Genomic DNA, 18,127 nt, shown 5'->3' with positions numbered 1-18,127 from the left:
AGGAAATCACAGAAAACCTAAATCAGGATGGCCAGACATAGATTTGTTGGATAGACCATCAGAGACAGAGCACCTCATGTTCCTGTTACTAATAAGGCGAGTACACCATTTGTTTGTTGTATATTTTTACGAGCTTCCAACAGGGGCGACTTATTTACAGGTACCTGCATAGCTACTAGATTATTTTTTTTAAATTTCTTGCATGTTCAAGTGCTTATTAGGCAAAACTTTTTATTTTAATAACAGTGTAGCATACAGTACAGCTGTTGCTTACGACCTTTATATCAACCCTTGTATCGTATAGGCTTTTACTTGTTTTGGTTAATGTAGCTCAGTGTCAGATAGACTGTCAGTGAGAGAGCACTTCGAATTGCTGCTGCTAATTAGCTGAGTACACCATTCATTATTTACATATTTTTACAAGCTTCAAATAGGAGTAATGAATAGGAACTGTGATTGCTGGGCACAGATGTGAGCTGAGTTGGTGATCCTTTGCTCACAGCTCCAGGATGTATTGGCTTCCATCACACAGCTTTAGGCTGCTGCCAAGGGGCATCACTGTGGGGTCAGACGCGGGGATGTGAGGGACTTCGAGCACGCCCCACGTTTCCCCCGATCGGTCCACTGCTATGGAAACCCCAGGTACTGCCTGCACTGAGGTTGACCCCTCACCCATGGTTGAGTGGGAAATCATTCTTAAGTGTGGCAGGCAGCGAAAAACTTTCTGAGGGGCCAATCATAGGGCCTCCCTGGTTTGTTTGGCGAAGAGGTTTCAAGGGTAATCTGTGGCTGACGACGTCTCTAAGCCGGATGCAGCCGTACACACTGTTCCAGAGGAAGCTTCTCGACCGCAAGGTCTGGGCATTTACAGAGGGTGGGTTTGCTGGTAGTTGGGAGCTCCAACGTTACGCGCGTAATGGGGCCCTCTAGGAACATGGCTGCCAAGGAGGAGAAGGAAGCCAGTGTGCACTCCATGTACATACTGGGAGAAGGCATTCCGGATGTGGAAAGGGTGCTTCTGATGCCATGAAGAGTACAGGGTGCAGCCAACTGCAGGTGGTGACTCACATCGGTACCAATGATGTGTGTCACTTTGGATCGGAGGAGATTCTCTCTGGTTTCGGGTGGCTACCGGAAATGGTAAAGACTTCCAGTCTTGCTTTTGAGATCAAGGTGGAGCTTACCATCTGCAGCAGCATCGATCGAACCAACTGTGGTCCTTTGGTGCAGAGCTGAGGGGAGAGTCTGAATCAGAGGCCCAGGCAGTTCTGTGACCATGTAGGCTGCAGATTCCTTGACTTCCGCAATCGGGTGGTGGGTTTCCAGGTTCCACTTAATGGGTCAGGAGTCCACTACACACAGGAAGCAACTACATGGGTAGCAGGGGATGTGTGGAAGGCACTGGGCAGTTTTTTAGGCCAGATGGTCTCAGGGAACCACAGAAAGGGTGTCTGTCTAAAAGGGGGAGGTAAAACACATTAAGGTAGTTGTACAAATGATCGGTATTGTAGTTGTAAATTGTTGCTGCTGTGTTGGGAAAGAACCATAGCTCCAAGCACTAATAGAAAGCGCTGAAACTCAAATAGTTATAGGTACAGAAAGCTGGCTAAAGCCAGAAATAAGTTCAGCTGAAATTTTTTCAAACGATCAAACAGTGTTCAGAAAGGATAGATTAAATACAGTTGGTGGTGGAATATTTATTGGTGTCAGAAGTAATTTGCCTTGTAGTGAAATTGAAGTAGATATAGTTCCTGCAAGATAGTATGGGCAGAGGCTGTACTTGACAATCGAACTAAATTATTAATTGGATTGTTTTACCGACCCCCGACTCAGAAGATATAGTTGCCGAACAGTTCAAAGAAAACTTGAATCTCATTTCAAATAAGTACCCCACTCATACAATTATAGTTGGTGGTGCCTTCAATCTACCCTCAATATGCTGGAAAAATTTATGTTTAAAGCCGGCAGCAGGCATAAAACGTCTTCCGAAATTGTACTGAATGCTTTCTCAGAAAATTATTTTGAACCATTATTTCATGAGTCCACTCAAAGCGTAAATGGTTGCAAAAGCATACTTGACCTCTTGGCAACAAATAATCCTGGACAAATAATGAGTATTGCGGTGAATGCAGGGATTAGCAACTACAAGGAAGTTGCTTCTACGCTGAATACCGTAACAACTACAACCATCAAAAAGAAACGCAAAGTATATCTATTTAAAAAAGCTGATAAAAATGCTCTTAATACCTTTTTAAGAGACTGACTTCACTCCTTCCAATCTGATCATGTAAGCTTAGGAAAGGTGTGGAATGACTTCAAAGAGATAGTATTGACAGCAATTGAGAGTTATATACCACATAAATTAATAAATGATGGTACTGATCCCCCATGGTACACAAAACGGGTCAGATCACTGTTGCAGAAGCACCAAAAAAATGTGGTTCATTGAACCCTCTGCCAGGCACTTTATTGTGAATAGCAGAGTAATCACATTGATGTAGATGTAGATGTAGATGTAGAACCAGGGTCCTCCCAAATGCAAGTCCAGTGTTCTAACCACTGTGCAATCTTACTCAGTCATGAATGGCTACGGGGATGGTTATCTGGTCTGATGGGGCACAATTAAAACTGAACAGTGCTGTAAAATGCCACACCTGCATGTACTGGGCGCCTGAAAATGCTCTCACTTTCACATGGACAAACATGTTAATCTACTGGATGTTAATCTGTGTTGTGGTCTGTCATCACATGGTTTGATTGGTTCATTCTTCTCTGAAGGTACCGTAACTGCAGAGGTGTTTTTTCCTGTGTTGGGAACATCAGTGTTACCTGCCATCTCAGAGGTGTTTGAAAATGAAAGATTTTTCCTTCAACAAGATGGTGCTCCGCCTCACTACCACAGAGATCTTAGAGCCTACTTGAATGAAAATCTATCTGGACAATGGATGGGTCAAAGAGGAGCTGTTGAGTGCCCGCCATGGTCTCCAGACCTTCCACCTCTTGACTTCTACCTATGGGGGAGGGGGGGGGGGGGGCATTGAAAAGTTTATCAATGAATCACCTTGAAGACTATGGCTTATTGATACATAACCAACATGCCAACATGATTTCCAAAAATATCATTCTTGTGCAACACAGCTAGCTCTTTATTCCCATGAAATAATGAGTGCAGTTGACAAGGGATCTCAGATTGATTCCATATTCCTAGATTTCCAGAAGGCTTTTGATACCGTTCCTTACAAGCGACTATTAATCAAACTGCGTGCATATGCAGTATCGTCTCAGTTGTGTGACTGGATTCTTGATTTCCTCTCAGGGAGGTCACAGTTCATAGTGATAGACGTAAATCATCAAGTAGAACAGAAGTGATATCTGGTGTTCCACAAGGTAGTGTCATAGGCCCTCTGCTGTTCCTGATTTACGTAAATGATCTAGGTGATAATCTGAGCAGCCCCCTTAGATTGTTTGCAGATGATGCTGTAATTTACCATCTAGTAAAATCATCAGACAATCAATTCCAATTACAAAATGATCTAGAGAGAATTTCTGTATGGTGCTGAAAGTGGCAATTGGCACTACACCATGAAAAGTGCGAGGTCATCCACATGGTTACTAAAAGAAATCTTATAAATTTTGGGTATACGTTAAATCGCACAAATATAAGGGCTGTCAATTCAACTAAATACCTAGGAATTACAATTATGAGCAAATTAAATTGGAAAGACCACGTAGATAATATTGTGGTAAAGGCGAAAAAAAGACTGCGCTTTGTTGGCAGAACACTTGGAAAATGCGACAAACCCACTAAAGAGTCAGCCTGTGTTACACTTGTCCATCCTCTGCTGGAATATTGCTGCACGGTGTGGGATCCTTACCAGGTAGGACTGATCATAGTTTGGTCAACAGTTCAGCAGCATCAACATTGCTTGATTTCATTTCTCCGGTTCCCATGCCATTACAGACAACCCAGCGGAAAAGAACTACTTCATCCATCATACAAAACCCCAGAGTTAACATTTTGGCAAGTCAGGCACTTTTCACTCTTAGTAAAAATAATACTTTAGTGAGAATGATCAGTTAAATTACAGAGAAACAAGAAAACACATTTACGAAAATTAGGCCTACTTGCAACTGTATGTAAACGAAGCTGCGATGTGCAAAGGTTCAAGACACAACAAATTAAAATTTATGCTGCATTTTGCAAATAAGAATTAAAACAATGAAGGGATGTGCTGTACTTAACTTACTGGAAAGAAAGAAGAACAATTAAATGAGATTCTTTAAGTTTACTGTGCTAAAATGTAAACAAAAATATGACTGTAACCCTACTTTATGATCTTTTTGCATTTTCTGGAATAATACACCAAGAAAAGTGAAACCTGTAATGGTGAGCTCAAAGAACACACCAATACACATATTTAATTAGCTATCAATATTAAACTGAGTTTTATCTCAGACTAAATCACGTATTTGTATGAGAGCACAAAAATCGCATGTCTCGCCTGGTGCAGGGCTACCAACCACAATGCTGTTAAATGTCAAGCATCCCTTTTCAAATTTCAGTTAGTGATGGGAACATCACTTCATCATATATAATTGTGTATGTGAGTGTGTTTTTGGTATGTGTATTTGCACTCTAGCTCATTGCACTGTTCTGAAAGTTACTGCCTAACAATAGCTCAATGCTTCTGCTATTCAGTGAGTTGTCTTCTCTACCCCTAAATTGTTTGCATCATCATATATCTATAAAGGAGTGGTTTCACCACTAATTAATACTCGAAAATGAATGTTTGATATCAAAAAATGGTCATTTAAAAATTTTAATTTTGCAAAAGAGACTAAATGTTACAAATATATATTGTTCACTTGGCGTTACTCCATGTCACTATAGCAGTTGTTACCAATATTGTTTCATAGTTACTGTGTCAAATAGAAAACTTTGATATATGTGTTTACTATTGGAAATACATATGCTTTTAAATGTTCATTTTTTGTTATTGCTGTGTTTCAGCTGGGATGAAACACACTTTGGAAAAATGGGGAGCTGGTACATTAATAGGACATTTTTCTTTGATGTGCATCCCCCACTTGGAAAGGTATGTCAACATGATTATTTTCTTTATATCTAAAAACAAACATGTCTGCTTGTGTCCGTATATGTGCAGATGAATATGTGTGTGTGTGTGTGTTTGTGTGTTTGTGTGTGTGTGTGTGTGTGTGTGTGAGTGTATACGTGTCCATTTTTCCCCTTAAGGTAAGTCTTTCCACTCCCAGGATTGAAATGACTCCTTACCCTCTCCTTCCCTCTTTCGTGATGAAGCAACCATGGGTTGCGAAAGCTTGAATCTTGTGTGTGTGTTTGTGTTTGTTTCTGTGTCTATCAACATACCAACGCTTTCGTTTGGTAAGTTACATCATCTTTGTTTTTAGATATATTTTTCCCACATGGAATGTTTCCCTCTATTATATTCATATCATTGATTATTTTCTTTAAATTAAAAGACATGCCAATTTCAAAATTTGGCCTGGCTGTCAGAAGACTGGTGACTCAAAAAGAAAAATTGTCATTGTTAAAGTGATGATTTATGCTGCAAAAGACAGGGATGGTTAATAGACTGTAAAAGTGTAATGCTCTGCAGTAGCTATTTTATTTAAAAGAAATAATTTTAACTATTAAAATTAAGACATTATAGTGTAACTGGAGCTTTCATTCTGAAAATGTGATATCAGTGCTAAAATGTCTTCATAGTGAATGACTAATCTATAAAAGAAGGCGTGAGGAATTTGAAAACTGTAGCAGTAAGACAGGTAAATTTGCTCTTAATTACTGAAATGCTCTATGTCGTGTATCAGTGAGCTACGCCAAGAATTTTTCAGTTGCTTTTGTTTACTGATTTTTATTTACCTTAATGTTTGGCAGTCCACTGGCAGAATGACAATGAAGTTGTTTCATAGATGCAGATACCATCACCAGTCATTTTTTTCTGCGCTAGTGGAAATCTCATTCTGGCAAAACTGACTTCTATGAAATGACATCCACTTCCTCTTGAGAGATGGATATTCTGTATTTTGTATTTACAATTCAGAACACTTCAGTTACATATCATTTACAAGCATGCCACAACCTGCAGAAAGACTGTGCTTGTATCCCCATCTTGTAGATATCCTGTACCCATCCAAACACAAGCAGATGCACAAAATAAATGACAATTCCATGCATAGTATGTGGGTCACAACTAAGTAACTAACTTGAAAACACTTACACTATTAGAATGTTACAATATATCATATCCATCCTGGATTTTCTATTGTTTGATTTACATTAGAGAAAGACAGAGGGTAACACATATCACTTTCCCCATGCGATATGCTACGCCACAATATCTTGGGCTACAGAAATTATACAGCTGTTGAAAATATGAGCATAATAAAACATTTTTTGTTCCTGAAACCATTTATGCTGCTATACTATATTTTTCAATTATTTTTTTTATTTTTTGTATGTCATGTTTGGCCAGTATCAACTATTTTACTATTTTCAATACATAGAAGAACATATAAGTGAATTTTGGTGAATGGACCTTAAAAGAAACTTCAAAAATAGCCTAATCAAACAGTACCACATAATATATGTTAAAAACCTATTAAGTACAATTGACTAACCATTACTCACAAAAGTTTGCAATCAGGTATGTCATATCATCATATAGTATACGATCTGTTAAAACTCCATTTCATTTAATAATTTTATTGTTGGCTACAGAAGAATCATTATTTGTTCAGCTTACATTTAAAAAAATAATAGTAATACAAGTGGACTTTTAGGCACGTAGAGAATGAAATTAAAAAATTTAAAGTGAAGGACTACTCTTCAGGGTTGTTAGGTTGGCTGGAGGCAGTCTCATCACCCCTAGGGGTAGGGCAGTAGGTGGGAAAGGGATGACATGTAAAAATAATTTAAATAATTCAGTATTAAGGTTGAATCCATAGTTTGAGGACTACTAGTCCTATATCCCAGACATGGTTCTTTTCTTTTTTTTTTTTTTTTTTTTTTTTTTTCGCCAGAACTCTTGGAGGTCAACCCCATACAGGCATTGATATTATGGCAGATGCCATGGCTGCAAAGGGTGCTGTGAGAGTGACAGGGTGAATTGCTGGTGAGACCAGCTCCAGAAAGTGGGTCACATAGAAGAACATTGTAACACATGGCTATCTTATAAAGGTGGACATTGTTGCACTGTTTACACTTTATGTCCGCTACTGAATCATGTCACTGCATAGTGTACCTTGGACTGGCATACGTCATTGGACTTAGAGTTTAGTTGCCTTAACAGTGTTTATGCAAGTTTCGTTAACATTTCCCATCTTTAGGTTATGGATTTACACTGAACTTTCTTGTGGACTTGTTTCAGCTGAACTTGGGAAATATATTTCATATCAAGCAATAAAGGAGTTAAATAACAACACAAAAGCTAGAGCAATTGGTAGCAGTATCAGTGGCATGTCAGTCCACATTTGCGTGAGCAGTACTCTGTTAATCAAATCAAATCAAATCAAATCAAATTTTATTATCACATAACATGCCTTATACAATCAAGGATTGCATAAGGCATGTTACGTGATAATATAATATAATATAATTCATGTGTGCAAGTGATTTTGGGTGTTGTGATGGAAAAGGAGTATTCCACATTGCAGCAAATTGTTGATCGCTTTTATTAAACTGAAGAGAAGAACATTAATTTATATTTATTAGATGGAAAGGGATACATAAATCAGGATATATTTACTGCATTATAAAAATCAAAACACCTGTACTCTCTATACAAAGTAGATGGTTAATTTGTAAAATGTTATAGTGACACTCTGTTTTCACAGTAATGACTCTCCTGCACTATCAGTGGCTAGTGACAAAACATTTGCTAAATCTGTGTGCAAGAATATGAGTATGCCTTGACGCATTTTGAAGTGTTCAAGCCTTTCCAAGTCTCCAAAATGTTGGAACAGAATAATCTTCCATGAGTAACCACTTTGTACACCTTTTACTGTAACACGTGTAATTAAGAAAGAGTAATTTTGAATCAATTAAGTAGTGTGGGTAAGAACATTTCCAAAGTACTGAACCTCACTTCATAGTGGAGATGAAATCAGAAAGTTAATTTACTGAGACCAGCTGATGCTTGGATGTTTTAGTGGACTAGAAAAAGTGATTCAGGCATAATGTGTAAATAAATAATAAATTATCACCAGTTGGTAATTAATGTTATCTTTCCAAGGCATACGGTTGAGAGCATCATACTACCTTTGTAGAAAAACTTAAATATTATGGAATTGATGGCTTTATACTCAACTGGTTTTAATCATAGCTAATAAACAGAAAGCAAAAAGTCATACTTAGTAATCCAATGTTGAGAGGAAACAACATTTTAGTGACTAGGGAGAAATAATGGAAGGAATCCCAGAAGGTTCAATTTTGGGTCCATTCCTATTCCTTATGTATGTGTATGACCATCCTTAATTCATCAATCAGAATTGGTATTTTTTGCAAATGATACTAGTGTTGTAATATATACCACTAGACAGAGAGAGGAACAGAAGAGACTGTAAATGATGTTTTTCCAAAGAATTATTAAGTGCTTCCTTGAAAATGGACTCTCCCTTAATTTTGAGAGAACACACTGTATTCAGTTCTGTACAATAAATAGGGTCATGCCAATAGTTGCTGTAGCATGGCTTATGGAATAATTATCTGGGATTACTAATCATTAAGGAACAAAGTACTGAGTGTACAGAAGTGAGCAGTAAGAATAATAACACCCTCAGTTATCATATAGGCACCTCCTCAAGGAGTTAGGCGTTTTAACTGCACCAATACAATATGTATATATTTGCTAATGAAATTAATGATAAATAATCCATCACAATTTGAGAAGAAGAGTGATGTCCATACCTACAATACCACAGGCAAAAAAGACTTTTATAACCCACTATTAAAGTTGTCAGTGGCTCAGAAACTAGCTCAACTTGCAGCAACAAAAATTTTTGATATTTTGCCAATATCATAAAATGTCTGGCAGGTAGTGCAGGAAAGCAAGTTCTGGACCTAGCCTAAAATCACTTTTCCTAGACAACTCCTTCAATTCCACAGACGATTTTTTAGTGAAAAACTGGTAGCATAGGGAAAATAGAAAAAAATATCCTTGTGTAGTTGCATGATTAAGACTGAAAAAATAATATGTTTATTAATGTCAGTACTAATCGTGTATACATATCCTGCAAACTGACTCATTCAACATGGTTCTGTAATGTGTAGGAAATTTCTTTGTGATGATACAATACTGTATGTGAAGAAGATGCTGACCTTGTTGAAGGGACTGTCGTAACATGAAAGTGAGAGGATGAGACAATTTGATAACATGGGATTGTTTCCTATTAACAAGATGGAACTCTTAGGTGTTAAAGATTAGTGAGTTCTGGCAAGCAAATTTCTAAACCACTGAACTGGAAGTCCTTAGTACCAGAGAAAGAAAAAATAAAGAAAAAACTGGACAATGGCTGGTTTGTGGGTGATACCATTAGCCTTTGAAGTTGATTTACTGTCCATTCACCTGGCTGTGTGTCCCACCAACCCTCCATTTAATACTCATCATAGACATATTTTTGATCTGTTTGTTTACTTCTTTCTCATGCTATTTCAGTACTCATAATGTGCTACAGGACTGAAACTCAACCTTCACCTGGCATCAGGTAGTACATGCCTTCTTAATATAGGAGAAATTACACACTTTAGCATATAAGTGGTGTTGTGGGGCAGCATGTTTTACTGTTCTTTCTGCAGTGGAAGTTCATCCACATGACAAGGGCCTGTAGATTACTGATGTGGTCAACCTGAAAATAGCCTTAACAAAGTTACATGCAATTTGCAGTCGCAGAAAAGTAAACTCTCTTCCACTGCTGTGAGGGACTGAGGAAGTTACTACGAAAATTAAAAGTTTACTCATTGTAATAAGCTGTACTAATAATAAAATTATAAAATCATCATGTCTGTTTGAACACACATATCTTCATGGTGTTTTCACAGGTAACTCGAGTGTAGCTTGGGGCAACGTACATGTTTTATTTCATCAGAATCAGATCATGGGAAAAACATTATGATTTAAAGTTTTATCTAAAACTGCCCTGTCTGTCTGTTTGAACATACTAATCTCCAAAACTACCTACAGATATTCATGGGGTTTTCACAGTTAACATGAACATAATTGGGCTAAAAAAAAGGAAAAAGAACTTTTTTTTTCCTGATCAAAATCAGATCATGGGGAAAAAGATACCACAATTTAAAGTTTTAGGAATATGCTTAGTTCTGATGTTTACCTTAGTGATATTGTAATACCCTAAAGAGTGAGTAAACGGCACTGTTAGCTTTGTAGCACACCAAAGAACCAATAGATCATGCTGTTAGTTTTTTTACCCTGGGGCAGCTATATTTTTGGAAGTGTACATCAGTGACAGAATTAAGTGCCGCAATCCTGCCTTCACAAATGCAAACTCATAGCGAATTTACTTGGCTCACAGATAAGTACTTACTAATTTTGTTTTGTTCATTGTGTGTTAAAAACTTAACAAAATTGCTTTGCTTCACTCAATAGGTTTCATTTATATTTGATTTTTTGGCTGGGAAAAACAAATTAATTGAAAAGTGATCTTGTGAGGGTTTTGTCTTACATATCAATTGACAATTAATTACTTGCTGTTTACATTAATGTTAAATTTTAAACAGTCCAAATCAACTGAAACCTTGCTCTCTCAGAGCTTGTATGCATACAACCATTGCAGGACATGTTCATTGTAACTACTAACTTCACAATGTAAACCATCGTGAAACTCTGGCACTGTCCTGTTGACTGACTCCAAACACACAACTGACAAAATGACTGAGCCATGAGGTTTCTCCAGGCTTGATTATGTGGTCTTAGTGCAGTCCAAGAAATGGAACGACCATTTCTAAATTGCCTGTGCACCTGCCCCTGTGTTCTAAAAGTACCCTCTTGGCACTCTAAATTTCTGGTGACTTTCCCAATTGAAATTGCATTGACACTCTAATTTTTCCTACTGTGAGTCTATCTGTAGGGCACATTACATGTAAATTTTGTTTATACACTGCTGGCCACCCAAAATTCAGCATCCTGAAGGAAGCATACAAATCGGATGAAAATTGCAGCATTTGTTTGTGGCAACAAGAGATGCACATGTTAACCATTTCAATGTAAAAGGGTGAACAGATGATCATGTGGATGTACTGGAATTTTTCTTTTGTGTGGTTGTTTTGTGTAAGTATCTTCAGTAGAGGACAGTGAGTGCCTTTACAGCATGTTTCGGAGTTCAACTGAGGAAGAACAGTGACCTATAGGTACTGAAGATTATCCTTCAGAGAAGTCGGTGATCGCGTTGGACAGAACCAAGCAACTGTGATGTGGATCTGTAATTGCTGGATGCAGAATGGAACAATGAATCAACAGGACCGGTTGCCCTCACCTCATTGCACCACTACATGTGATGACAGGCATGTTGTCCACATGGCAGTGGTGGATCACTCTGCCACATCACGAACTGTATCACAACAAATTTGATCTTTTGTGCAACAAGCAGTGTCCAACGTAACATTCGATGTCGTTTGCTGCAGAGTGGACTGTCCACAAGACGTCCATTGCTGCATTTACCACTGAGTTTGTGCTGGCAGTGGTGTGTTGAACAACAGACATGGGCAACTGAATGGAACTACATTTGTTTCTATCGACAAATCCTGATTCTGCCTGCACCACAATGATGGTCAGATTAGAATCTGGAGACATTGTGGTGAGAGACTGTTGAATGGTTGCCTTATGCATCACCATACTGCTCCTGCATCCAATATTATGGTTGGGATGGTATTAGATTCTGCTCCTGCAACCCCTAGTACACATTACCAGTATGCTAACAAGCCAGCATTACATCTACGAAGTGCTGGAGCCTATTGTCCTCCCATACCTTTGGAACTTGCTGATGGCCGCATTGCAACACAATAAAGTGTGACCACCCATAGCACACAATGTTCAAGATTTTTTTCATCACCCATCAAATTGCATTGCTGCCTTGTCCTCCCTGTTCTCCTGATCTCTTGCCTATTGAAAATGTCTGGTTGTTGATTGCGGAACGACTGGCCCAGGACATGCCACACGCTGCTACACCATATCAGCTGTGGCAATATGTGTAAGCGGCATGGACTGCTATACCCCAACAACACATCCAGAGCCTCTTTGATTTAATGCTGAACATGTAGCAGCAGCTATAGCTAGTCATGGTAACAACACTCAATAGTGATTTTATCATCTTCCTCACTTCACATGGACCCATATTTTCAATCACATGATCATTGTACAATGTGTATCTCCCAAATCAATTTGGCTGTGGTATCTCCAGTCCTTCTTGTTGTTGAATTTTGGATGGACAACAGTGTATATCATAATAAATGTAGCTGTTATGATGTGGTCTTTATCCTCTGAACTGTTCATTCTGTCTTTGCTATACCCATTTAAATTACATTAATCCTTTTGAAACTGGTACATCAGTCTCATTTTCTAGACAGAATATGGTGCTGTAACCTCTGTATTCTAACTTATACCTAAAATTGTTGAAAGTAATTTTACAAGACACTTCTGTATAATATAAACACAGAAAATTTCTACCAGTCTTTTTTTTTGAAATGGTTATTCATTCCATAAACCAGTCCTTGAACCTGAAGATGAGCCTGAATAGATTTGAAAGGTTTTTGTGTTTGTATTGAATAAACAGTCACAGGTCCTTAAATATCTGTAATGGATAAGTCCAGTCTACTACTGTACAATTTTTTATACCAAAATACACACAATATTAAGAAGTTAACTTTGTATCTAAAAATTCACCTGGATAATTGATTTGTGGAGAAACTATTTATCTGGTGATGTTCAAATTCTAGATTCATTACTTTTGTGTGTTTATACACAATTTTATTATCAGTTTACATGGGTTTTGATGTTGTGGTCTTCAGTCCAGAGACTGGCTTGATGCCGCTCTCCATGCTACTCTATCCTGTGCAAGCCTCTTCATCTCCAAATAACTACTGCAACCTACATCCTTTTGAATCTGCGTAGTGTATATATATCACTTGGTCTCCCACTTCTCTCCAATAATAAATCGGTGATCCCTTGATGCCTCAGAATGTGTCCTACCAACTGATCCCTCCTCCTAGTCATTTTGTACAACAAATTCCTCTTCTCCCCGATTCTATTCAGTATATCCTCATTACTTACGTGATCTACCCATCTAATCTTCAGCATTCTTCTATAGCACCACATTTCAAAAGCTTCTATACTTTTCTTGAGTACACTGTTTGTCATCCGTGTTTCACTTTCATACATGGCTACACTCCATACAAATACTTCCATAAAAGACTTCCTGACACTTAAATCTATACTGGATGTTAACAAATTTCTCTCCTTCAGAAACGCTTTCCTTGGCATAGCCAGTCTACATTTTATATCCACTCTACTTCGACCATCATGAGTTATTTTGCTCTCCAAATAGAAAAACTCATTTACTACTTTAAGCGTCTCGTGTCCTAATCTAATTCCTTCAGCATCATCTGATTTAATTAGACTACATTCCATTGTCCTCATTTTGCTTTTGTTGACGTTCATCTTATATATTCCTTTCAAGACACTGTCCGTTTCGTTTAGCTGCTCTTCCTGGTCCTTTGCTGTCCCTGACAGAATTACAATGTCATTGACAAACCTCAAAGTTTTTATTTCTTCTCCACAGTTTTAATTTGTACCAATTTTTTTTCTTTTGTTTCCTTTACTGCTTGCTAAATATACAGATTGAATAACATTGGGGATAGGCTACAACTCTGTCTCACTCTCTTCTCAACCACTGCTTGCCTTTCCTGCCCCTTGACTCTTGCAACTGCCATCTGATTTCTGTACAAATTGTAAGTAGCCTTTTGCTCCCTGTATTTTACACCTGCCTCCTTCAGAATTTGAATGAGACATTCCAGTGAAAATTGTCAAAAGCTTTTCCTAAGGCTACAAATGCTAGAAATGTAGGTTTGCCCTTTCTTAACCTACCTTATCAGATAAGTCATAGGGTCAGTATTGCCTCACGTGTTCCAACACTTCTGCAGAATCCAAACTGATCTTCCCTGAGGTCGACTTTTACCATTTTTCCATTCATTTGTAAAGGATTCATGTTAATTTTGCAACTATGACTTATTAAACTGATAGTTTGGTAATTTTTGCTTCTGTCAACACCTGCTTTCTTTAGGATTGGAATTATTATATTCTTCTTGAAGTTTGAACACATTTAACCAATTTCATACATCTTACTCACCAGATGGAAGAGTTTTGTCATGGCTGGCTCTCCCAAGGCTGTCAGTGGTTCTAATGGAATGTTGGCTACTCCCAGGGCCTTGTTTCGACTTGGCTCTTTCAGTGCTTTCTCAGATTCTTCTTGCAGTATTGTATCTCTCCTTTCATCCTCATCTATGTCCTCTTCCATTTCCATAATATTGCCCTCAAGTACATTGCACTTGTATAGATCCTCTATGTACTCGTTGCATCTTTCTGCTTTCCCTTTTTTGCTTAGGACTGGTTTCCATCTGTGCACTTGATATTCATAAAGGTGATTCTCTTTTCTCCAAACATCTATTAAATTTTCCTGTAGGCAGTATCTATCTTTCCTCTAGTGATACATGCTTCTACATCCTTACATTTGTCCTCTAGCCATCCCCGATAGCCATTTTGCAATTCCTGTCGATCTCATTTTTGAGACGTTTGTATTTCCTTTCACCTGCTTCATTTACTGCATTTTTATATTTTCTCCTTTCATGAATTAAATTCAATTTCTCTTCTGTAACCCTAAGATTCTGCTAGCCCTCGTCTTTTTACCTATGTGATCTTCTGCTGCCTTCACTATTTCATCTCTCAAAGCTACCCATTCTTCTTTTACTGTATTTCTTTCCCCTGATCTTGTCAACCATTCCCTAATGCTCACTCTGAAACTCTCTACAAACTATGGTTCCTTCAGTTTATCCAGGTACCATCTCCTTACATTCCTACCTTTTTGCAGTTTCTTCAGTTGTAAACCACAGTTGATAACCAATAAATTGTAGTCAGAGTCAATATCTGCCCCTATAAATGTGTTACAATTTAAAACCTGGTTCCTAAATCTCTGTCTTACCATTATATAATCTATCTGGAACCTTCCTGTATCTACAGGCCTCTTCCATGTATACAATTTTCTTTCATGATTCTTAAGCCAAGTGTTAGCTATGATTAAGTTATGCTCTGTGCAAAACTCTATGAGGTGGCTTCCTCTTTCATTCCTTACCCGCAGTCCATTTTCACCTACTACTTTTCCTTCTCCCTTTTCCTACAGTTGAATTCCAGTCCCCCATGCCTATTAAATTTTCGTCTCCCATAACTATCTGAATAATTTCATCATACTTTTCTTCAGCTTCTTCACCACCTGCAGAGCTAGTTGGCATATAAACTTATGCTACATTGGTAGGTGTGAGCTTCATGTCTATTTTGGCTGCATTAATGCATTCACTATGCTATTCATTGTAGCTTATCTGCATTTTTTAATTCATTATTAAATCTACTCCTGGATTATATTTATAACCCTGTATTCACCTGATCAGAAGTCTTGTTCATTCTGCCACTGAACTTCACTAATTCCCACTATATCTAACTTTAACCTATCCATTTCCCTTTTTAAATTTTCTAACCTATCTGCTGGATTAATGGATCTGACATTCCACCCTCCGATCCGTAGAACGCCAATTTTCTTTCTCCTGATAACGACATCCTCGTGAGTAGTCCTAGCCCAGAGATCCAAATTGGGGGCTATTTTACCTCCATAATATTTTGCCCAAGAGGACACCATCATCATTTAACCGTACAGTAAAGCCGCATGCCCTCGGGAAAAATTATGGCTGTAGTTCCCTCTTGCTTCCAGCCGTTTGCAGTACCAGCACAGGAAGGCCGTTTTGGTTGACGTTACAAGGCCAGATCAGTCAATCATCCAGACTGTTGCCCCCTGAAACTACTGAAAAGGCTGCTGCCCCTCTTCAGAAACCACACATTTGACTGGCCTTTCAACCCTTCTTTTTGGTTGCACCTACAGTACAGCTATCTGTATCGCTGAGCACCCAAGCCTTCCCACCAACGGCAAGGTCCATGGTTCATGGGGCTACATGATTATAAAAATATTAAAATTTTATGTATGCAGTTGCATAGCGTTATGGCTGCCACAAGCAAGGTTTGGCCTTGGAACAGAGAGGCAGTCCCTCTCTCTCTCTCTTTCTTTTTTAACTCATAGCTGTCACTAGCTGTCAAAAACACTTTTTACCCCACAGTGTCTTTATTGGCCACTGAGCTCACTATTTGGTCTCACTGCCATACATTTTGATCAATGGAAAGTAGTAAATGATCTGCATGTCGGTGACTACTTCCCAGTTTGTCTCTGTTACTAGTGTTCATTATGAACAGAGACCAAGCGAGGTGGCGCAGTGGTTAGCACACTGGTCTCACATTCGGGAGGACGGCGGTCCAATCTCGTCTCCGGCCATCCTGATTTAGGTTTTCTGTGATTTCCCTAAATTGTTTCAGGCAAATGCCGGGATGGTTCCTTTGAAAGGGCACGACCGATTTCCTTCCCAATCCTTCCCTAACCCGAGCTTGTGCTCCGTCTCTAACGACCTCGTTGTCAGCGGGACGTTAAACACTAACCACCACCACCACCACTATGAACAGAGCCAGAAAGAAAAAGTACTGTGTCATACAATGACAAATCTAGGATGGAATGTAACAATATTATGGGAAGGATAGTTGCTGCTCACCATATAGCAGAGATGCTGAGTCACAGATAGTTACAGCAAAAAGACTGTCACAAAATAAGCTGTCAGCCAACAAGGCTCTTGTCAAAATAGAACACACACACACACACACACACACACACACACACACACACATACATGACAGCAGTCTCTGGCAGCTGAAGCCACACTGTGGGCAGCAGCAGCAGCAGCAGCAGCAGTGCATGATGGGAGAGGCAACTGGGTGGGGGTTGTAGGAGGCTGGATGGGGAGAGGGAGGGATAGCAGGGTAGGGTTGGGGAACAGTAAAGTGTTCCTGGGAGTGTGTAAGGATGAGGAGCCATTGGGAAGTTATATATAGGGTGGGGTAAGGAGTGGGGGAAGTGGAAAAGGAGAGAAGTAAAAAGGCTTGGTGTTTTGGTGGAATAGAGGGCTGAGTAATGCTGGATTGGGAACAGGGAAGGGACAATGACTAACGAACGTTGAAGCCAGCAGGGTTACAGGAACGTAGGATATAGGGAGAGTTCCCACCTGGGCAATTCAGGTAAGCTAGTGTTGGTGGGAAGGATCCACATAGCACAGTCTGTGAAGCAGTCATTAAAATGAAGGGTGTCATATTTGGTGGCATGCTCAGCAACAGGTGGTCTACTTGTTTATGGGCCACAGTTTGTCGATGGCCATTCATGCGGACAGACAGCTTGTTGGTTGTCATGGCCACATAGAATTCAGCACGGTGGTTGCAGCTTAGCTTATAGATCACATGAGTGGTTTCACAGGTAGCCGTGCATTTGATGGGATAGGTGATGTCTGTGACTGGACTGGAGTAGGTGGTGGTAGGAGGATGTATGGGACAGGTCTTGTATCTAGGTGTGTTACAGGGATATGAGTCGTGAGGTAAGGGGTTAGGAGCAGGGGTTATGTAGGAATGGACAAGTATACTGTGTAGGTTTGGTGGACAGTGTAATACCACTGTGGGAGGGGTGAGAAGGATAGTGGGCAGGACATTTCTCACTTCAGAGCACGATAAGAGGTGGTTGAAACCCTGGTGGACAGTGTAATTCAGTTGCTCCAGTCCTGGCTGGTACTGAGTTGCGAGGGGGTACTTCTCTATGTATAAGGTTGAGAATATAATTATGGTCTGTGAAGGCCACAGTGAGACCTTTGGTATAGTTTTAGAGAGAGACCACTCGTCACTGCAGATGCGATAACCACGGATGGCTAGGCTGTATGGAGGTATTG

At 39.2% G+C, this 18,127-nt stretch overlaps 1 protein-coding gene across 3 annotated transcripts in view; it reads left to right on the top strand.

The window, feature by feature from the left end:
- The window catches only part of LOC126365823 (protein O-mannosyl-transferase 2), a 184,549-nt gene that overhangs the window by 61,846 nt on the left and 104,576 nt on the right, over positions 1-18,127 (top strand). For all 3 annotated transcript variants that reach the window (XM_050008443.1, XM_050008440.1, XM_050008444.1), the window contains exon 3: positions 5,012-5,096. In XM_050008443.1, the coding sequence (XP_049864400.1) occupies positions 5,012-5,096 (85 nt within the window). The remainder of the gene's footprint in view (positions 1-5,011; positions 5,097-18,127) is intronic.

The sequence above is a fragment of the Schistocerca gregaria genome, chromosome 4, assembly GCF_023897955.1.
Source record: "Schistocerca gregaria isolate iqSchGreg1 chromosome 4, iqSchGreg1.2, whole genome shotgun sequence".
Lineage (NCBI taxonomy): Eukaryota > Metazoa > Arthropoda > Insecta > Orthoptera > Acrididae > Schistocerca > Schistocerca gregaria.
This window is presented reverse-complemented; position numbering and strand designations above follow the sequence as displayed.